This window comes from Symphodus melops, assembly GCF_947650265.1.
Source record: "Symphodus melops genome assembly, chromosome: 8".
NCBI classification, from domain to species: Eukaryota; Metazoa; Chordata; class Actinopteri; order Labriformes; family Labridae; genus Symphodus; species Symphodus melops.
In genome coordinates this window covers 10,508,243-10,531,482 of record NC_136698.1, presented here as the reverse complement: position 1 = coordinate 10,531,482, position 23,240 = coordinate 10,508,243, and the positions used below count along the sequence as shown (strand labels likewise).

General features: G+C 42.4%; 1 protein-coding gene across 12 annotated transcripts in view; it reads left to right on the top strand.

Moving 5' to 3' along the window:
* ephb3b (eph receptor B3b) overlaps window positions 1–23,240 on the top strand; it is a 56,105-nt gene that overhangs the window by 13,713 nt on the left and 19,152 nt on the right. For all 12 annotated transcript variants that reach the window (XM_079350634.1, XM_079350640.1, XM_079350636.1 and 9 more), the window contains exons 2-3: window positions 15,900–15,964; window positions 20,168–20,840. In XM_079350634.1, coding sequence (XP_079206760.1) covers window positions 15,900–15,964; window positions 20,168–20,840 — 738 coding nt within the window. The remainder of the gene's footprint in view (window positions 1–15,899; window positions 15,965–20,167; window positions 20,841–23,240) is intronic.

Genomic DNA, 23,240 nt, shown 5'->3' with positions numbered 1-23,240 from the left:
TTATAATTACTGGAACTACCAATTGGTCCTGAAAACACCCTGCCCAAAAGCGTTTTTCCCTTCCTTCCAATGAAGTCACTTCTATGGGTCAGTAAGCCCATCCGCTGTGGCCTTGTGTGGTGTGGTTTGAGTCCCATAAACACTGTTCCCGAGTCAGATTTACTGGCCAGCATCCCTTGGGATTCATTTGTATTCTACCCACTTTGGCTGGTTCAGGGTCAGGGCCGGTGACTAATCAGGTCAGCGCTGATCCACACCCTGTGGTTAAAGCACTACCAACCCCACCTAGCTCACTTGGACCACCAAGAGGTCTGGCTCAGTGTATTTCGGCGTGTGCTGAAGGTAGATGGACCACATCCAAGCTGCATGGAAACAAACCAATATTTTTTTGGAGAAATCCATTTCCCATGTCCCTGGTCCTTTCAGACCAAAAACCTGCAACTCGTTGTTGTTTATTCCCTTCAGACTGTATCGCCAAAGGCCACAACAGAACTAGACCCAGCTGAACACTTGAGCTAATGGGTGAGCTTAGGCATAAACATTGGGATCGTTATTTTTTAACTAACTGAGTCCGCCAGGGGCTGTGTTATAAGGATTACAATAAGGTAGGTTGGATAAGCATGGAAAACTTGAGTTTATTGAGAAATATTAACCATTGCAATGCTGACTTTGATTTTTCTAAAAATGTATCCATCAATTTCTATTAGTGCATTAGTCGTTAAAAAAGATAAAGAAGTGAAATGTAAAAATTCCTCCTCACCTTAGTTTTTTTTTACGGTTTCACAATTTATCCAACCGAAATCTCTGGTCTTCGCAAATGTGTTAATAAAACAATTTCCCTTTTGATGTACTTTTCATATTCCTTTTATTTACATCATATTAATTTCATTTTCGTTTTCACCTAAACCACCCATCCCTGAATTAAATACGTGGGACAACAAAACGCTCTCCTATCCCGACGCAAATACACAAATACACACACAAACACACACACACACACAAACTCGTACACATACCCAAACACAGCTGCAGGTGTTTGCTGATGATAATGCAGCATCCTAATACTTCTGTTGTCCTGTTGCAATTCCCAAATGACCTTCTATGTCCCTTCATGCACAGACACACAGATGCACATTATTCAAGATGGAATTCCATGTTTTAGATACAGAAAAATGTTTGTGTGACTGTGTGTATGCCGTAGAGATGCACTGTGTGTCAGCATATAAATCAATTGCTGCCTGGCGGCCTTGTGGCTAGAGCTACTTTGTGTGTGTGTGTGTGTGTGTGTTTGTGTGTGTGTAGTGGTGTGGGGGTAATTGGTGACACCCTGCTCCCTCCAAACTGCCAGATTTAGTTACACATCAATGAAGGGTGAATAATACATTAGCCAGGGTAGCCCATAGTCCTCCTACATATCCCAGGAGCAAAGACAGAGGGACGAAGAGGTAGACAGCTGACAGAATTTAAAAAAAAGCTACTGAAGCCAAAAGAGAAAAGATATTTAACCCAGGTATCACCGTTCCCTCCTTTATCCCATTTATCTTCCACATCATTTATCCAAGTCGTCAAACTTCATCCTACCTCCCTTTTTGTTTAGATAGGGTCGCTCTCGTGTCCCTACTCCCTTGGCTTGATATATGACACACCTCTTTCTCCCAGATTTATGCTGCTGTTCAGGTGCTTTAAGGACAACAGGACACCTTCAGAGGGAAGAGGAGACGAGCCATAAACTCTGGCCCAGTCAGCTGGCTCCGGTTTTTAGCAGACTCGCTGGAGTGTGTGAGGGTCCTTGAGCATGGATCGGTGATGCAATCGGTTCTGTAATCATGGTGCAATTATTTAGACATCCATCTTACTGTGAAGACGACAGGGTGACTGTGTTTGCCTGTTTGTCTTTGTCCATGTCAGCCTGTCCACTGTGTGCGTGCGTGTGTGTATGTCCTTGCCAGTTTCAACGTGTGCATCTGCAAATGCGTGTTTCCTTGTGTGTGCTTTTCTGAATGCGACATGGTTTATTCAATCTTTCTCTGATGTTGCTGTCTAGGGCCCTCTTGTGCCGTTCCAATGCACAGTGGTCTTTATGTAATTGAAGTGGGCCTCTGAAGCCCCCTGCCATATGGACAAAATCCTTGGATGTCTGTCTGTCTTCTGTCTGTCTGTCTGTCTGTCTGTCTGTCTGTCTGTCTGTACATCAATTTATTTTAATTGCTCAGAGCCAGGACTGTGTGCTGTGACCATCTATCGAGTGGTTTCTCAATAGGTTAAATACATTAATATATAATAAGGTTTGGGAAATGCACAAATCCCTGACCATGAGAATGACCAGATAATGCTGAACTAGGCTCAGGATGCATTTTCCCCCTCCTTATCATTGTCAGTTTTTTTTTTTAACTCTTTTGGTTTATGAAGAAAAAAGTGTCAAACTCTAACTGCAGTTGCTCTGTTAAAGGAAGGTGCAGCTTCTCTTCACCTCCACCCTACCTGTTTGTTTTAAGAGTGAACATAAAATATACCAAACCAAAGGAAGGAAAAAAAAAAAAAGAACCCACATTGTATTAGGAAACATCTTGCTGAGGCAGTTGAACACAGCTTTGTATTGTTTGCTCTACAAATGTCATAAAGTTCATTCCCATCTGTACTGTAAAGTTATACAGCCAGGAATCTGTGTGGCATAAAAAGTTTAGTGTGTTTAGGACGTACAGGTTGCCAATCCTCACAGCAGTGATTTTGTTTATTATGGTAATTAAACTAATGCCTTTGAAAAAACAACAACAGCAAAAAAAAAAACATGTTCTGAATTTATTGAAGTAATACCAAAAGCCAGAAACCTCCACCTCTTCTCCTCAGCCACTTTTTTACCCTTTAATCTGAATTATACTGCCTTTTGTTGCATCTGTAGACTCCAGCTAATGTGTGCGTTGTCTCATATGGTCACGTAATGTTGGCATCCAAGAAATGTGATTTTTTTTTTCTACAGCAATGCAACACTAACAGGAGGCTAAATGGTTAAAATTGAAATGTAAGGAAGGGCAGATAAAAGGGCTGTCATCGCTTTATTAAAATGATTCTGAATACTCCGGCCGCTCTCTTTCTCTCTCTCTCTCTCTCTTTTGGCTGGTTCATTACTGACGCTTTTAGCTGCTAAAGAGGCAAAGTCCATTTGCACCGAGGAGGTCTAACATGTCAAGTTATTACATCAGCCAAGTATAGATTAATTAACTCAGTAGCTAAGAATGCAGTTTCGAAGAGAATCTCGAAGGTAAGACACACTGATAGTGCATGGGAGGCAGAGCTTCCACTCCCAAACAGATCGACATGATTAATCTCAAACAGCCATTTGTGGCAGTGAGAAACAAAATAACCATCAATAATAATGAGCTCACCACTGCTTCCTTTACTCTAATGTTTATCTGCCACCACATGCTCAAGTATTTAAATATAAGCCTGGTACAAAAATCAATACACATTTGTTTGAAGTTGTAAATCTGCTGCTGTTTATCATGATAGAGTGTAAAGAATAAAAAAAAAAAAAAGGAACAGAAATGAGGTTACACGCTGCGATGTCACGCGTGAGACCAATGCCGCTGTGTGTTAAAAAACTTTTAACGACTTCCCTTCGAAGCGCAAAAAGATTGTTAGTTAGTTATAGCCAGCAAACGCACACCAAAGGAAAATCTAAAAACAAAACAAAAAAGGAGCGGTAGTTGTATGTGTGAATGAGGGACTCCGTCAGAAAGAAGGGACAAAGGAAAATAAGAAAGAAAGAAAGAAAGAAAGAAAGAAAGAAAGAAAGGACGGAAGGATTTGAAAAGGAATGAAAAACAAGGGGCAAAACCAAGCGACCTGCCGGGTTTACCGTGCCCAGTGTTTGATAAAAAGCATGTGTTGTGTAAGTGCATCCGGGCCATTGTTCCTGTTTGTGTTTGTATTTGCGATGTTGCATGCCACATTAGAATTTTAATAGTTAAACATGAAGTGCCACTCCCTGAGTTTGTGAGGGTACCGAGACAGAGATATCTGTGCTTTTATGTGATCTTTGTCTGTGTGGATTTGTGTGGCTGTCACAGGAAGGGTGTGTGCGTGTGAGAGAGCATCTCAGTCACACAGGCCTGCAGAGCCCTGACCTGGCGGGCTGCATTCCTGACTGCAACTGCCCTAACCTCCCTTTTGTTCAGCGTGTCTTTGACCTGAATGGCTAATGACCGGGCAGGCAGGTAAACTGTAACAAGCCCTCCGTCTGCTTAACGAGATGGTGTGAGAAGCAAAGCCTTCCCGCAGGGTTTGAATGTCACCTGGGCCTCCTTATTTCTCCTTTTGAAACGAGGAGGAGGAGGAGGAGGAGAGTGACGCGTATGTGTGGTGGTGGAGGGTTTGAGTGTAATTACTCATCTACTAAAACGCCCTTTCTGCCTTTTTTTTCTTCCTTGCTTTTTTTCCCCCACCCTTTTACTTCATTTCTCCCTCACAGGTAAACGAGGGCATACCTGTGAAATTAACATGACTGGCGGTGATAATTGACTTGATAATTACCTTACAACATCTTCATAAATCATGTGCGCTTGCTCGATGAGCCAAAAGACAGCTTTTACTACGTCTAGCCGGATCTCGTTTTTAATAGGGTAGTCCCCAGCTCCTATTTTAGTTCATTTTTGTTTTGTTTTGTTTACACTGTCTGTTCTAGTTTCTGAGGAGAAGCAGAAAAGAAAGAAGCGAACCTCAAAGGCTTTCGGTCTCCTACCACCGCAGTATTTTTTAAAACTGTTTTAAAGTAATTGGAGGCCACTGGCATGTGGAAAATGTGGACCGCATTTGGGCTTTACCCCTCACTGCAGGCACACGGGCAGCTGTTCCGGGTGTAGCAGGAAGTAGCCATCTTTAATTAGATTCAGCACAATCATTACATGCGGCATGGGAAGTGCGTTGTAAGGTGATCTGATATGTTGGCAGATGACTGTATTAGGAGTGACTGTATTGAGAGAAACAATGGGGAAGGGGCAGAGAGAGAGAGAGAGAGAGAGAGGGAGCGGGTGTGTGTTAGAGAGAGCAGGGACGTGTGTTTGTGAGGGAGCCTCAGTGGCTATTGAAACAGAAAGGCAAAGCCGGGTGCTAAGCCCTTTTCTTGTGGTGCTCAGCCATTCAAAAAGCCACGGCTTTTATTCATCGCCCGGTTCTAGTTCTTTCTAGGCTGCACCCCCAGTGAACGAACAGGATTTTAGTGTGCGCTCGAATCTAATGTGCCTCATTTTTTATTTATGCCTGAATTGGTGTTATTATTGTTTTAACAAGGTATCATGAATAATGTGTATGCAGTAGCGTTATGTAAGAGAGTACAGTGTGGGTTTGTGTTCCCAGGTGATTGACCTGTGTTTGTGGAGTCAGCCATTGCTGACACACACAATTGCATAAAACCTGCTATTAGAGCTGTGAGGTTAATGCTCACACACAAACTGATGGCACACGCAGCACAACAGCCCATTAAAGAAAGAGTGTGTATGTGCGTCTGTGCATGTTTAGACTTCTAGTGCATCTGCAACACTCAGATAATCAGCGACTTACACCCATACAAGCAAATACACATTCATTCACACAGGTGAGTGTGTGTGTGTGTGTGTGTGTGTGTGTGTACAAAAACATCATACTCAGCACCAATGAAATGATTCCACTGAAATTCTCACATAGCTCCCCAAGGACAAGTAGCTGCTATCATGTTTTCATATATTTGGTCTGGGAATATGTGCTGCTGTCATCTATGCATTCTGTTGCCAGAGTTAGCAAGCTGTTATGAATGAGAGGAGAGAAGAGGAAAGGAGTAGACAATACCCTGCTGGGCTGCAGTAAGGCAACAAGCAAAAACAGTTCCCATCAGGCTGAATGTTAAACACAGACACTTCAGGCAGGCACACACACACACACACACACACACACACACACACACACACACACACACACACACACACACACAAACCCAGACTTCACACACTTCTACACACCGTCTCTGAAGGCCGCTGCATGTCAGCATGCCAAAAACACAGTGGCAATGAAAGAGGCACAGGGGCTGCTGGGAATACAAGAGAGCGCATACTCGCTCTCCATCCTCTCCTCTCACTCCTTTTTCTCCCCTCTGTGTTTGTCCCTCCCTCCCGCTCCCCCTCTTTGTTACCTTCATGGTTCCTCTTGCCTTTCATCCCCCCCCCGCTTCCCCCCCCCCCACACACACACACACACCTTTTAAATATTTCTGCTTCACTTCTTCATTTCTTTCCTTTTCCTTCTTTTCTCTTTGCTGAAACCTAAGGAGACTTCCAAGTAACGTTGGGATATATGAGTGTGCTGAAGGACTTTTTTTTTCTCCAAACAGCCACACCCAAAGCTGGGAATCTCTTTCCTGCTCCCTTTCTCTCTTTACTCTCCTCACCCTGGCTTATCTTGACAAATAAACCTACGTATGTAATAGTAGGTTTATTTGTTGAACTGCACTGAATTCGAGCATAAATTTATTTGTGGTTTTATAGATTCAACGTGGTTTCTGTAACTGAAAAAGTGTCCCTCATAAAAGTCTTTGCTCTCGCATAAGGACACTCTGAACATGTCGGTATGTGACTGCAGTAGAGGTCATTGAAGGTAATGCATAAGGGCAGATTGTTGGCTGTCAAAACCCCCATTGGCAGACTTGACATGCTAATGTGACTCGGACAAGGATAGCACTTCCTGACACTCACCTGTCACAGTGTTAGCCTGCACTGCTAATCCTTCAAAGGGGAAGAGGCGCCAGGTGAATTTCTGCTCAGACACACGCACAGGGAGCCATGATGAAGAGATGCTACCGATAGACAAAGAAATAGACAGACAGAGAGCTAGACAGACAGACAGACAGACAGATAGACAGACAGAAAGATAGCTCAACTCCATGTGTACAGCAAATGTAATCAGTATTTGTGATGCTTCCAACATTTTAATGAGACTATTGACTAAGAATAAAGCCCATTTCAATCCTGATATATCTTCCCCCTTCCTTGTTTGACCTTTAAGGCACTTCATATTTATTATGCGTGTCCTCACACGTTCCTTTATCAGTGTTTAAAGCGACTAAGCGGTGTTTGTTCATTAGCCATATCCACCAGCGTCATCAGAGCAGTCTGCAGGTTTGGCCAGACAAAGCAGCAAATCAAAGAATATCGACACTGATTTATCTCGCTGAATAAAGTCCGCCGCCCACCTTTTTATTAAATCCCTTTTCTTCCTCTCGCTTTGTAGACGAACATATAATGAGGCCATTGTTGAACATCAGAAACAAAGCTCGTGGAATACGGGATGGTTAGATAAAAAGACAATTATCTGTTATTACAGATAGTAGTTGAATTCAAATATGAAATATTTTCATTTGACTTCCATTTTTTTTCCCGATGATAACAGTATTTTCATGGTGTCCCTTTTCTATATTTTATGACAGACACTTAAATGTAAGAAAAACCCCACAGTATGCTTTCCTTTCCATAGCTTCACTGCAATACCCTTGAGCAAGGCTTTGAATCCCCATATTCAAAGGAAAGTAGTGTCTGAATTAATAACAGTGAAGTTTTCCCAAGTATTTGCTATAAATAAGTGCAGTTGAAAGCAAAGTAATAGTGGATCTGATGTTATGAGGCACGCTTACTGCCTCTTATTCTGCAATGTGTCAAAGAAATATTTTCATAGAAGTTGAAGACGTAAAATATGCACCTACGTGTGTTCGTGTGTACGTGTGCGGTGCGTTTGTTCACCTTTCATCTGGGTGGCAGACTGGAAAATCAATCAGAGCTTGCTGAGGTTGCAGTTCCACTATATTGTGCTTTAAATATGAATCCAATTCCAGGTATTGCCATCCCCCCAGGGAGTGTGAGGTGAAACGCAAAGAAATCAACAGCTGTAGTGACACCCAGGCGCACTCTGTCATACACAAATACACATGCGGATAGACAGCCAAATTACTCTGCCTTGCCTCCTTTCTTACTCTGACTAATGCAAACATAGCCACACGCACATGTACCCACAAAACTCGACAATGACATCCGTATTTCCATATGCAGATCCTCGAGGCAGAAGCGAACCTGCTCCTTGGTTGCATGTTTGCATTTTTCAGTTGCAGTTGGCTGAGTCATTTGAAGAAATCAGATGATGGCATCTCGGTGTCTCACGCAAAGGCACACGCCACACAAGTCACCCCCCTGCTTGGTTGTAGCAATCTAATTCATAAGCACAGAGTTATGCTTAAGCAGTGTTTTCTGTCATGACTTGACATTTGATTTAATTTCAAGAGAAATATATTACCCACGGGCAGTATTTCCAGGGAGGTTTGTAAGTGAAAAGTCACTTCATTTATGGCAAAAGTTGAGGCAATAGTTTCCATGCAAGGTGATGTAAACATCCCTTGTCCCTGCAGAAATCTGGTTGTGTGCCCACTTCCTGGTGGTGGTTAAACATAGGAACACATGGGGCCCTTAGCATAATCATTTACAAATGAGAAACAACAGACTTCAAACTGGAATAAGCGGTAAATATGTGAGCAAATGTCATAAAATAAATATCCTAATAAAATAAATACTTAAATTATCACAAGATTTAGTCAAAAGTGATATGCCATCATTAAACCCTAATTTGCTAGGCGTTTAATTTCCATTCCCAATGATGTCAGGATTAAAAATGTTGCCCCATGCTTGCTTTTCCAGTAAGAGGTGAGTTAAAGCCCTGGCAGCTCTAATTAGATTCCACATGACAAGGCCAAACATCTCAGTGTTGTAAATCAGCAGGGTCTGGGATGACTCCTTCAGAGGATTATTTCAGAGGGGAAGGAAACCCAGTAAACTTCATGTCATGCAGAGAGGCAGGGGCTGTGATAAAAAGAAACAAGGTGGTTAGGACTTCTCAGACGAGGGCCCTGAACTCTATTATTAGTTTGTAAAAGTCAGAATCAGCAGTTTTAAAGAAGCACCACATACACGTGGAGATGGTTGTGTAGACATAAAGATAAATGTGGAATGTTCTGGGCGGCAAACTAAAAAGCTTTTTAGAATTTCCTTCGGAGAGAAAAATGTTAAGTGCAGCCCTCCCAGTAGTGGGAAAAAAAGTTAGTAACTAAGAAGGTTGCAAGTTCAAAGCTGTGCTGTACCTCAAGTGCTCACTGGAAACATCACGTCAGTCAGCTGGCAATTAGGTGGCGTGTCTCGGGCACATTGATTTGCTGTTATTACATCAGCATTTGCATTTAAAGATGAAAAATGTCCACGGTGTTCTCAGTAGTTTAAGGTACACTTACAGCAAAGATTGCATTCCTGAGAAAATGCCGCCACTCACGCTATGAACGATTCCAATTAAACCTTTCAAGAATCAGATAGTTGAAGATAATCTAAAGTGCAAGTAACCAATAAAACAAGGGCTAATGGTTCAACCCCCAACCAAGAATGTGTGTGTTTGTGTGGGTATGCGCTATGTTGTCATTGCTGTTGATGAAGGGGCTGCAACTTATTCAATAGCAACCAAACACAGAGCCATTCAATGAACCCAGGGGACAATGCAAGCAGCTGTGAATGCTGGGTCTCAGGCAGGGCGAGAGGTTGGCTGGTTAACAAGGGGGTTGAGGAAGTAAAGGGAGAGAAGTTGCACATTCACGGCCATATGAACACACACTCAAAAAAGGAAGGCAGATGAACACAGTTAGGGGGACACACTATAGTTTTCCTAAAAAAAAAAAAAAGATTCAATTTGAGTTGATTTTGGTATTTGATAAAAAAAACCTAAAACATATTTGTCCCCGGGGTGCAATTTTCCTCCTATTTTTTTGCTGATTTTGTCACGAACATATGTAGGAAAATCTCTTACTGCTGTCTTCAGCAGTCAAATCGATCACAAATCAGCAACCTTTGCCGCATTCAAAATGTAAATAGAAGCGCTTTTGGCAGCATGTAGTGAATGACTTTGGGGGGGAGGTTGAACATTTAAAAAATCTAAAAAGACCAAGTACTTTCAGTTTCCTGTCATATCTATCACTGATTTACACAAGTCTACCCAGGCCCATCAGATTCATACATTAAACATAACTTGATGGTCTTGTTTATTGGAGCTTTTTGTCTTCAGTATTAGTTTCACTCTTTTTAATAAACAGCTAAAACACATTATAGAAGCTGCATGGCTGACATAAGAACACCAAACCTTAGAGGTAAAGGCGTAAAAGCCACAGTGACAAAAGAAAGCTGAAGGTCCAATATCAACCGCTTACATTTTTACTTTGATGCGTTAAACAGGAATATGTGCAATGAAAAAGACTGAACATGCAAACGTGCACGAACACTTAGTCATACACACTACTGCTGATGCACACGTATTTACACTACAGACACACACCTGGTTTTGTAGACAGCTGCCCTCAGGGCTACCTGTTTGTCAGATCCTCTGTGCTTTGTAATTAGGGGAGGTAGTGAGAGAAGGGGAGAGGGTGGGGTAAAGAGAAAGAGGGGGGTCAAGAATGAGTGCAAGGAAGAAGAAATAGGGAGGGGGGTAAAGACAAAGACCATTTTATCAGCTGTACAGGAACTAGACTAGACTTCATGAGCTCTAGAAAAAATGCAACACACACCTTGGTTGCAGTGGACACTGTGATTTTACAAAGCATCTGCACTAGTTCATATTTTCCATTTTCTGCGATCAAAGCTCCAACTTTGCTTCTCTCAAAGGGTCCTATACTGGGAAAAAAAACATAGTTTGTTTTTGTTTATTTATGACAGGCTGGTTGTCATCAGGTAAAAGCGGCTTGTCTAAAATTCTCTCTGTAGACACAAAATTGTAGAGTGAACAGACAAAAAAGGCAAACCGAGAGAACCCAAATATTTTTCGGCCTTGAGGTATTTTTTTGACGAGGGGAAAATAATTGAGGGCAGGGGTGTAAGTGGCAAACACAGAGGGCAAATACCTTACTAGCATTAATTAGACTTCCTCATCGTGAGTGATGATGAGTAAGACTGAGTAAGAGGGAAAACATATGAGGATTTGAGGGAAACAAAAAGGTATAAGAGAGCTTATTTCCTCGGCATCGACGGCAAAACCCTGTTCACACACACACAGGACAAATCTCCTGTGTGACAGCCATTGTGGGATGACTGACAGTGAGTGGTAGCAGGGGGAAGTGTGTGCGTGTGTGTGTGTGTGTGTGTGTATTTGCGTATGTGCTGGTTTGGGAGGGTTTGTCATCGGAGGCCAGTCCGTTTAGGAATTCCACAGAGGAATCACCTCCTTGGCCTGTCTATGTCGCAGCAACCAATTACTGTGACTGCGTATGTGTGTGTGTGTGTGTTGGTACTGAGGGGGAGGTTTCGCCATAAAATGGAAGGGACTTCTCCTAATCATGGCACTCTGGCCCGGCACAAAGGCAAAAAGGCTGCTTGGATGATTTGAATTTGAATAGCAGCTCTCCTCCTGCTCTCTCTTCTTCCTCTTTCTTTCTCTGCTTTACGCCGGATGACAAAAGTGGAGCCAACAAAGCTAGCGCACAAAGCAATCAGGCTAATAGCGCTAATAAGTTGAGCGTGGGGTCCTCACTCTCAATGTTGACACATTTCACTGTTTTCTGTGGCTAAGCAGAGGCTCAAGTGTTTGGCAACCAGGCAGCATAGTATTTTAATGGAGTGGCTACCCCATGCCAGGTTGCCATGTGCTCAGTCTGTTTGACTGTAGAAGAACACAACAAAAGCAGCTCGGAAAAGAGGTGGGGAGAAGATAATTAACTAGCGGAGAAGCCCGTAGGGAAGTGTTTCAGGGAAGAAGTCATCAGGGGGTTTTGAAGTTTTAGTTTTTCATAACTTTTCCCAGCTGAAAAAAAAGAACATACCCTGTCGTCATCACATTTAATTTACACAGCAGCTAATGCTAGCAGAAGGAGAAGCCATTTTGTTTTGGAAATTAAGCCAGCAGGAATTTCAACCAAAAATTCTTTTGGTTAACGTTGTCCTTTTTATTTAACAATCATGCCGTCAAGGTTGTCCAGACATATCTTTTAGCTCCCCCGGGCTTGGGTTCAGGTATTTTTCAGTTGTCATCTAGCAGGGTCACGCTAACAAAGACGAGCATGCTAAAAAGCTCAAAGCTGTCGCGGTGAGATCCAAGCTAAATCCCTCACCTGTCTGCTCCTTGCAACCTCAAGACTTAGCTTTGTGAAACGACTGCACATTCCTCTCTCTCAATAATAGTCTTTCTTCCCCTTTCCTCTTTCTGTCCCTTTTTCCTTTCTTTTAAGAAGTCTTCTTGTTTGAACAAAGAAATGTTTTAAGAGGCTTGTTACTCTGCTGTGTGTGTGCATGTGAGTGTGTGTTGGATGCGGCCATAGGGACGAATGCCTCAGTGCCCTCCCCTGTTATTAGGCCTGCTCTGTCATTACGGGATTAGAGTGTAGGAGTTGGCTTCTTGTGCGTGAGTTTATTTGTGTGTTTGTGCACGTATTTGCTTGCATATGATCTCTCTGAGCCTCTTTGTATTCCTGCAATTTTTCTCACACAATCAGAGTTGGCAGAGAAAATGCATGTCACTGACATTTTCCTAAATGCGTTTGCTATGCTAATTCCAGGTGCATTTGACCTGCATCATAAATAACACGTTCCTGAAGCAAGCGTCAGTTTACTCAAACAGTGACTCGCTAATTGAACAGTCTTCGAGAGCCATAGGAGGTTGAAAAACATTCCCCTTTTTACACCGCACGTCACATCCATCTCTGCACAGCATTGCAAACACAATTGTTGATAGTATTGAGATCAGCAAGAAAAATAGGGAAGAGAAAAAGCAAAAAAAAAAAGAGGAATAAAAACCTCTCACTTCTCAGTAAAGAAAAGAGAGAAAGTAGCTCATGAAAGTTAAGGGATGATGAGAAAGAAAGGGAGATAAAAGAAATTCTAGAGTGTGTATACGTGTGTATAAGTGTGTATAAGAAATACACATTAAAAATTCCCGTTTGTGTATACTTGTGTAAAATGATACCAGGAACTACTGTGACTTACCGATCACTGTTTATAGACATTTGCATGTTCATTTGCCTAATCTACTCTGTTTGCCTTTTTCCTCCAATATTTCCTGCTCTCATTGACACTTCCAGCCTTCGAAAGAACAAAGTGAAACGTAAAGATCCAAAAAGCAAACACGAGTGCTGTCTGCGTACAAGGGAGGGTCCTATAGTCACACCGTTGCTTTTTCTCTCACAACCTGTCCTTCTGGTTTTTCTTTGGACTATTTTTGTTTTGTTTTTTTTTCTCTTGCTCAGCCCTTCCCATTAACAAATCACCAGCTAAATCTTACAAGCTTTTGGAGTTTGTTGCTTTAAAAAAAAAAAAAAACCTTCCCTTCTTTAATCTGTTTTACTCTGCTGTCAGTTTGGCTTACACAAATGGCTGCTTTGTGTGTGGGCTCATAGTTCTTTATTATCCAGTATGTTTTGTTTCCTTTGTGTGGGTGTTGCGTTTATTGTGACTGTGCAGGTGTCTGAATTTGCTGTGCAGTCATGAATATTGCAGAGAGTGACTATGTACTGATTTAAATACAATAATATATAGATACAAATAGGTGCACATGCCCAGACAGACAGACAGACAGACAGGTTAGGTCAGGGTCATTCAGTGCTTTTGCTTTGGCCCATTGACTCAGGATAGGTGTTCCACTTTGAACACAATACATGGCTTTGCAAAATACACGCACACACAAGCAGAGCCTAAACAATGTAGATAAAACGAGAAGGGAAGGGTTACTGTCGCACATGCCCTCCTGAATGACCCACTGTTTAAACCAGTCAGACTGAGCAGCTGTAGCCTGTGTTTCTTTCTTCTTCTTTTTTTTTGCATTTCTGTCTTTCTACTCCCCAGCTCTCGCTCTTTCTCTTCCATTCTTTCTCTCTCCCCCTCCCTTGTTCGATTCCCCTGGTCTGTCATTGTGTTTCACCGTATTGTCATTTTCAGCAAAGTCAGCCGTAATGACAAGCCGACAAACTAGCCGTACACAGTCATAACAATAAACAGCAGGCAGCCAAGGTGTATCATTTCCTCACCGTGGTGGCTTACCTGCCTGCTTAACTGTAGGTAACAGGTCCTAAATCACACACTGTCACCGTATGAGTCAGGGGAAGTCCCACAGCTAATATACACTGGTAGTTTCAGAGATAAAAACACAAGTAGACCCTTATTTGTTCAATTGACAAATGCAGCTCATTGCAAAAGGAGTATTCGTCAAAAGCAGAGTCCTAATGTTTTTTTGAGAGCTTGCCATCCCAAAAAAAAAAAATCCCACAGATGGGCTAGAAAGAAAAGAACTGCTTGAGACAAAGGTTGAGAGCTGGGTTTGACCATGTGCTGCTGCGATTACATGACATTCACTTAAGCTTCCAGAGCCACTCCCAGAAAATACAGATCTCATTGCATGAACTCTCTCACAGTGAAGCTTCCGGACCATTTCGCCTGAGGGCAAAAAGCCAAAACTACATTCACAATATGTTTTTTTTTTTTTCTCAAAAGATGTCTCCCTTTGGCAGGATCTGTCTTAGAAGTTATGTTGTCTCAATAGGCATTCCAAAGACATTGTCACTCAAAGCAGGAGGAGGTGGAATTCAGTGGGAATCTCCAGCTGTAGGATTGGCTACGGAGGTAGACATAACTCACATGGGGTCTTTGGGGGTGTTCTGCGTACTTTGTTGAGATCAGGTATTTGGAAAATAAAGGAGAGTGAAATCCGAAGGTTTACTCTTTTATTTTTCTCTTAAGTCCTGTTTCCTGTCAGCTTTCCCAGATTTTTCTTTTCTTTTTTTTAAAAGATGAAAGATGAAGAGAGAGGCAGAGCAAACCTCAGAGATAGTGGTGGAGTAGCACAGCGAGCTGAGACACTATCAGTTCATTTCCTGCAAATGTAGCAAGAAAAATAAAAAGGAACATCTCGCTCTTCCCTCCATGACGAGGGACAGTGCAAGCTCACGCTCTGCCAGTGCCCGTTTCATCATCTTTTACTATCTTGTAGAACAGCACAGTGGTTGAGATAATAACGGTGGTTGCGTACTGCGCCTTGAGCGCCAGGTAGTAAAAGACTCAACATTTATAGTCTTCTTTCCCCTCTCTCACAAACATGCCGTATTTGCCAGTAGAAACAAGAGAGTGGAAAGTGAGGAGGAGAAAAGGGATCTTCAGGAGAGATCCCCGTCCCTCATTTTGTCTGTGTTGTTGTGTGCATTTTCTTAGTGTGCAAAGACAGAACTGAAAAAGAGGCTTATTTTGTAGTGTGTATGTGTTCAATATTGACAAAAAGTAAAACCAGTTCAATTATATTGACCTCTGTTACACTCAAGAGCAGCTCTTTTGTGACACTCACTTTATAACCCCCCTCTCCATTCAAGCCTTCTGTTGGGTTGTATATCTTCTTGAGTTTTACAACCTGTTACTTGCTGCATGTGTGTGCGTGCTGTCAAGTGTGTGTGTGTGTCCCGCAGCGCCCTGTTGGAAGCGGAACCGTTCCCCAGTGAGACCGAGACTGTTGTTTCCTTTCCCCCTGCATAAAAGCAAACGTATAATTGAAACTAATTAGCCCGACGAGGAGCTACTATAAAATGTCACACAACACCTTACGGATCACCCACCTAGATCTCTGCTTCGCTCTCCCACCGACTCTTCTTCCTGTCACGTGCAGACACAACAGTTCTTCTTTTGTCTATATGTATCTCACACCAATCTCAGCGCGCACTTTTCTGTCACTGACTCATTCAGCGGCAGTTTTCTATGTTGAATCGTCTTATCAAAGTCTGCGAAACAACTTTTATGACATTGTTGTAAAACCATTGAAAGTTCTATTGATCTGCCACCCTGTTTATCTTTGTCTGACCTGGTTGTTTCCTTTCTGCTTCCTTTCTACAGAGACGCTCATGGACACAAAGTGGGCCACGACAGAATTAGCCTGGACTGCACACCCTGAGACCGGAGTAAGTGTTTGTGCCTAAGTGGAGTAAGACAGATTTATTAATGGAGGATCAAAAGTAGAATGAACATTAATAATGGTTTCCATCAAACATAATGTAAATGCCTTTACATTTTAGTTTTTAAGTGAAGTAATATACACGTAACCTTCACTGGCACGTCACTAAACAGGATATGTTTTGGGATTCAAAATGATGCGCTTCTTAGCGAGCTGAAAAAGAAACACTGCAATCCAATTTCACCGACCCGCCCAGTCAGAGCGGTTCCCTTCCTTGTGCCTCAGTGCACTTAAAACATGTGAAGAACATCAGTTACTCATGAACTAATCCTTTTAAACTCAGACATATTTCTTGGTGTTGACCTATTGCACGTCCGGGCATCCAAATCAACAACACACAAAGTGCAAGTGACAGCCTCATCTTGCTTTCCCATGTGGTCGCCACAAAGGCCTAAAGAGGAGTAAAAAGAGTCTTGACCCCTCCTCAGATACACTTCAAAGACCCCAAGCACTCCTCCCCTCGCCTTTGTGTGGCCCTCTGACTTGGCTCTTGTGTTTTGAAAGGTGGGCCCCCATTTTTTATATTTTTGTTTTTCACCCCAACACTTTGGCAGGGAGATTCCTCCCCAGCTGTTCGAAAGTCGCACACCCCCTTGTCTTATCCCCTCTATTTAATTCCAAGTAACTAAGCACTAATGAAGCCAGGCACACAAGCCACCTCAGCTGCAACAATCAGGAGGACAAACCCCCTTCTCTGCCTTCTGTGCCCTCCTTCCCCCTTCCCTCCTCCGTCTATCTTCCTTCCCCTCTGTATGCCCCCCTCCTCCTCATTAAGCTACAATGCAGCAGAGATGCTCCCACTGGTCCAATACAGAATGGCATAGGAAAAAAAAGCCTCCCAGTTTCTTTCCAAGCAAACACGCAACAGATGCTCCTTTTCAGAGATATACATACAGTCAGGAGCCTTTGCACCCCAGAATTCCCATATTACCACCCAAAAGACTGGAGAGCAGTTTCAGCCCTGTCTTTTTTGTTTGCAGCAGAGCTGGCACAGACGGTAGCTGCCCCTGAGTTGTCTTTCAAACACTTGTTTTCCCTCCCTTCATCCTTCTCCTTTGTCTCTCTTTTTTTTTTTTTGCAACAATATACTGAATGTTTATTATGCATTTGAGGTCCTACAATGTAACTTTGCAGCCTTTCCCCCCCCCCGGTCGATGTGTGTTTAAGAGGAATCGGTACTGTTTCTGAATACAGCAACAAAACAAAAAACTGAGAGAGATCAAAAAGAGAGGGAGAGCAGTGAGACTGAGATTAAATAAAATCCAAAGAAAATGTCCATGCAGAGCGGGTCAGCCTATAGGAGTAAACAAAAATCTATTTCTAAGAAAAAAAAAACTCATAGAAATAGACCCACTCACAGACAACAGACACTCTCCCAGGGATGCTGTCCAGCCAAGTGTGAGTCACAGTCTCTATCCTTGTTTCAGAGTGTTGCACAACACAGATAAAAAAGCTGCACGGAAGGAGCATAAGCGGTGTCTATTTTTGACAGGGAATCCAGAGACAACCTGCATCTAGGTGCTACTACAAATGCAAACACTCTTGGCATACGAGGAAAGCAATTTGTGAATGTCTATTTATAGGATTATATTCAATTAACATTCAACTGAAGATCTGTGCAGTGAACTGCCATCACATACCATGACTGTAGTGTTCGTGTGTGTACATGTATTCTATCCTATTCTTCCACCACCCTGTCTGCACTTTGGTATGTGGATTTGTCAGTTTCACGGTCTAGCCTGTAGCGTATTAGCATCATGCAAGTCTGTTTGCATGTCAACACCTTTTTGGAACTTCTCTTCTGTTTTTACATTTCCACCATCTTTCCCTCTTTTGTGTGTTTGACCATACACTGTATCATTTATCTTTCTAAACAGATGGGTCATAGAGGGGAAATTCCACTTGAAAGTATGGCTCCCCTCAGACTCAGGATGGCACCAACCCTAATAACAATACTCCATGTTAGCTAGCTTTTTGGAGATAATTATTGTTGCTGTATTATTGTCTGCTTCACAGATCCTCAGCATGCAGATACATGTTGTGAACAAGCCAATATATATTTGGAATTAGCCTTGAAGAGCTTACTCATACCAACACCAAACAGAAAAATGAAGTACTGCAATTACTACAGCTATAGACTGTTTGGAGCCAAAGCATTGTATTTAATGCCTAAAATAAGCTTAACGTGCTAGTCAAACGAGCTAGTGTATCCATGTTCACATCAAAGCTACTAACAGGCCATGTTCCCCTGAAACCAAAGAAAAAAAGATATTACCGAAGCTCTGCAAGAGAATTGTAGAATTTTTTTTTCCCCCATCTGGTCTTTAGTGAGGGTGTAAGTGCATCGCAATCACTGTTCATTGTCATCTAAAAGTAAAATTGAAAGATTTGATCGGGAAGGACAAAGAGAAAATTAAGTGGATCGCAAATCTTGCTTAACGATTTGCTTGTTGGAAATCGATGCCAAGAAACTTGACCCTTTTTCACATGACCTACTTAATTCATTCAGGCTTGGTAAGCAGACGCTCAAAATGTTTGGCCACTGGTGCGTATCTCAGAGGGGATGACCTCTCTCTAAAGACACACTCACAATAATACACACCTACACACACAGCAAAAAGAGACTCGGGCAGACAGACTCACACAAGCAAACAAACACAATACACACACAAACACTTGGCTGCGTTGCTCTTTTGCAGTGGGTGATTTATTATAGCAAACTAAATACCCATTGACACTTCATGCTTTTAGCCATCCCATTGACCTGGCTGGCGATTATCGATTCCCCGTGGTCACTTCCTCTTTCGCTCTCTCTTTGGACCATCGTTTTAATGCCACCGCATTAGACGTATGCCCATACTCGCTCTCTCTCCCTCACGGCCTCCAGGGTCTTGGATGAATAGCCTTGTCTCCACCACATCCATATCACAGCCTTAATTAAGATGCTCGGAGCTGCAATGAAAACAGTCCGCTCTGGAGAAGGAATTTGTGAGTTTATGCTGGAGTTTGGAGACAGTTAAAAGTTCCACGGCAAGGTTTGGTCAAGAAATGTTGAATTCTTTTTACACTATAAATCTTACTAGGTATTACTATTTTTGCTTTTTAATGTTGATGCATGGCAATGTGATGTAAAGTAGTACTGGGTTTGTGCATCCGTAACCACACAATAACTTTGATTCCTACCAAAGATTTTATTGTTTCCGTTTAATTTTCATACTCGTTGTCTTCTAAATTCTTTAATACACCGTCACGAGTCATGCAAAACGGTTTGAATTGGTTTTGTATTTCAAATGCACTATGCAAATGAAGTTGCAAGGCCTTGGCTTAGTTAAAAACTAAATGCACTCTGTTTCTCGGATAGGAAAGGGGAGCAGATCCCTCAGCACACATGCACACTCTCAACGATATGGTATACACACAGGAATCGCTATTTGAAGTAAAATGATTTAAATGTAGTGTCCTCATTTGAGATAGAAAAATGCATTAGATTACAGCGTCTCAAAGAAAGCTTTCATAGTCTAGTTTGCTTGCACTCATTTAATGAAGCTGGTAATCAAAGTTTAGAAAAATGAATCCCATTTTATCCCAAGTAATTCACCCCCTGGGTATCGTGGTAGCATTGAAAGCTGTAGAGGAGTGTAAAAACAGAGAAGCATGAAGGTTAACCGGCGTCTTTATTAGAGGACGTTGTGATCATTGCTCTGTAATTGAAGCATAATTGGTTGGTGAAGCAATGTGGCTCCTACTCCCAAACATATATGAGGTAAACATGCTGTGGAAGGGAGGTGACAGGTTGCTGTAATTGTGATGAATATGCAGTTCCTGTCCCTGGCTTTTCGCAACAATAGCCAGAGAAGAATGGCATAGCATGGCAAAAGCAAGGTTGAAATTATACCCCAAAAAAATACCCAAAGTACAAGAAAAGAACCAAGCATTTCCCCATTCAATTCCATTTTCTACGCACCTTGCAAACTGAATAAATGTTGCTCTAAAAGTTTTAAAGCAAGACGTATGAAGATCGAGGAATTGCCCAGCCAGAAATCAGACAGACACGATGTCTTCAAACTTGTCAAACCAAATCTATCAAAGATATCAACAACTCATGTACAGCTTTCAACCTGTTAACGTGTCTCTTCTACTTACTTTTCAGTGGGAAGAGGTGAGTGGCTACGATGATGCTATGAACCCCATCCGGACTTACCAAGTCTGCAATGTACGTGAGCTGAACCAGAATAACTGGCTACGCAGTGACTTCATCCCCCGAAAGGATGTACTTCGCGTGTATGTGGAGATGAAATTCACAGTACGTGATTGCAACAGCATTCCAAACATCCCCGGTTCCTGCAAAGAGACCTTCAATCTGTTCTACTATGAATCGGACTCAGATTCAGCCACAGCCACAAGTCCATTCTGGATGGAGAACCCTTATGTGAAGGTGGACACTATTGCCCCAGATGAGAGCTTTTCCATGCTCGAGTCTGGACGGGTAAACACAAAAGTCAGAAGTTTTGGGCCGTTGTCCAAAGCTGGTTTCTACTTGGCCTTCCAGGACCTTGGTGCTTGCATGTCGCTTATCTCAGTGAGAGTCTTTTACAAGAAGTGCTCTACCACCATTGCCAACTTCGCTGTTTTCCCAGAGACAGCAACTGGGGCTGAGGCAACGTCCTTGGTTATAGCACCTGGAACTTGTGTCCCCAATGCTCTCGAGGTGTCAGTTCCACTGAAGCTTTATTGCAACGGAGATGGCGAGTGGATGGTTCCCGTAGGAGCGTGCACATGCTCAACGGGTTTTGAACCAGCCATGAAAGATACCCAATGTCAAGGTGAGTGTTTTTACAAGTGTATCTTAGGTTATCCACAGTTTGTGATTGTGCATGAATCTAGATTTAGAGAAAAAAATACAGGGTTTATGAGCTCTTAGTTAGCTGAACTGACTCAGAGATAGGTAGTGCATTTGTATAAATCTACAGAGCACTGTGCTATTTCCATATTATTCATATTCCAGAGTATTACTTTCCTGGAAAATGACAGTGGAATTCCGGTTGGTGTTTAATTATTGATACCATTACGACTGCTAAGACAAGTTCCATTTGCATTTCAGGTGCATGGCATTACATGTTTTAATGTGAGCAGAGTTACAATATGTCTTCCTATTTCCCTCTTTTCACCATTTCAACATTACAGTGCAATTTTTTGGAGTACACATGCAATTTATTACTCTTTAATTGGGATCTTAGTAAATCAGGCAGACAGTCTCTGAGATTGAAGGTATTGTTTTGGCTAGAGGTTACAGCTTCTATCACGAGACTGTCCAGCTTTCACATTATTATGAGCTATTTATATGCCTTGTATTTTTTGACTTAATAATACAACGACTAGAAGGTAGAATAATACGCACTAGATGACAGTGTCAGCATGCGACTGTTCAACCATCTGACCTCAGTTTTGCTTGGCAGTTGGTCGCTAAATAAATGGAAATGCAGGGGAGGCTGTTTGCCTCTGCGAGCTCGAAGGCTCTATGATGGTTTCAGGTCTGATGGAAAACATGACGGGTTCACAGAGGTTGAGAGCAAGGTGAATTTAAACAGCAAGGTCTCGGCTGAAATGGAGTGCAGGTGACAGCAGGAGGATGGGGAAGGATAAATGGAAAATGTGTGTGTGTTGAGGGGTATGGGGGCGTAAAATTAGGCTAAGGTCAAAAGGAGACAGTGGAATGAGAGACAGACGGGGCTGGTGGCAGCGATATTGATCAGGAGGGTTGAGATGGAGGTGTCTGAGCAGAGCATGAACAGTTTATGTATGTTTTGTGCATCATTCTTGCCTGACTGAGTTCAGAGGGCTCATTCTTCGTCATATAGTCTGGAGAAATGAGTCTGGAGGACATTTTGCTCAGTAACTACAGTGGCGATCAGGCAGAAAGGGCATGGATACGGCATTAAATATTGATGTGTGCACAATTTAACACTTAGAGTGTAGGTTTGAGAGAGTATAGTAAATCTAAAACCTGGATTGTATGTTTGTTTCTGGCAGCTCAAGGTTAAAGCTCTGGTGACTGGGCCCTGATAAAATGCTCTCTAATCAAGCTTCACTGGAAACCACAAGGCATAAATCTCCCTCTTCTCACGTCCACCCTCCTCTCCAACTACTTTACTCCACACTCCACTTTTCTGTCCTCGGTTAACGTGGACTATCCCCTATACTGCCCTACCAACATTGCTCACCCTTTCTCGTTACTAGCTCTCCTTCTCCCATTCCCTCCCTATCTGGAGGCTGTTACTCTCATTAAAACACCACTAGAGTCACTGTAAGAACGTCTGCATTAATATTAATTAATGAGTTTTTTTCCCCCCCCTGTCTTTTACAGTGGTTTGCTGCACATTTTTCACCCCCCCAATGTGTTCACTTTTTGATTTTCTTCGTGCTCCACACTTTCCAATTTCAGCATACATTCTAATCAGTTCCTTAAGCTCTATGTTCTGCATGAGAGGATAAGACACAGGGGAGTGGGGAAAAGGGAGGAAAATGCCTGCAGGATTAGCATTTTCAATGCCTCCACCTCTTTCACCTCTTCCACCTCTCCCTCCCTTTTTCCTCAGCCCCTTGTCTGTTATTCTTCCTCATTCTTCAGTGGTTCCTCTAAGGGGGAAATGGATGAAAGACAGAGGATGACCCTTTTACTCATTGAAAGTGATTGATCAGCACTTTCAGCCCTTCCCTGAAAAAAAAGAAGAAAAAAAAAAAGCTTTCATATGGCTAACATGTTCAAAAAACCAATAGCCCTAACCCCAGTGAGATGAGAAATAGCTTGTAGTGGATCTTTGTTGAGTGAACTTAAATGAACTTGTTTGGGTCGTGCTACAAAATACAAGAAGCAATTCTCCCACCTGTTAAAGCTCGAGGTCATTTCTTATCTCTTTATCAACATCACCTTCTGTTAGCCAGAGGTGTGGATGACTGTGATTAATGGTGAAAGAGCAAATACACTTAGTGCTAATGTACACCTTGCAGTTAACTAGCGGTGTTGTGCTAATATTGACCTTTCAAAAGCGGGATAACAGCAGGGGCAGGAAGTGGTCCGCTGTAGATTCGACCTCCAGCCTTTATTTTCCAACACAAGGTAAAAAAAAAAAAGTGTAGGAGCTAAAATTATCATTCAGGGGGACAAACACAGTGCTGTGGCCTTGACTTTGACGAGCTAACGCTCTAGCCGGTCAGCTAATCAA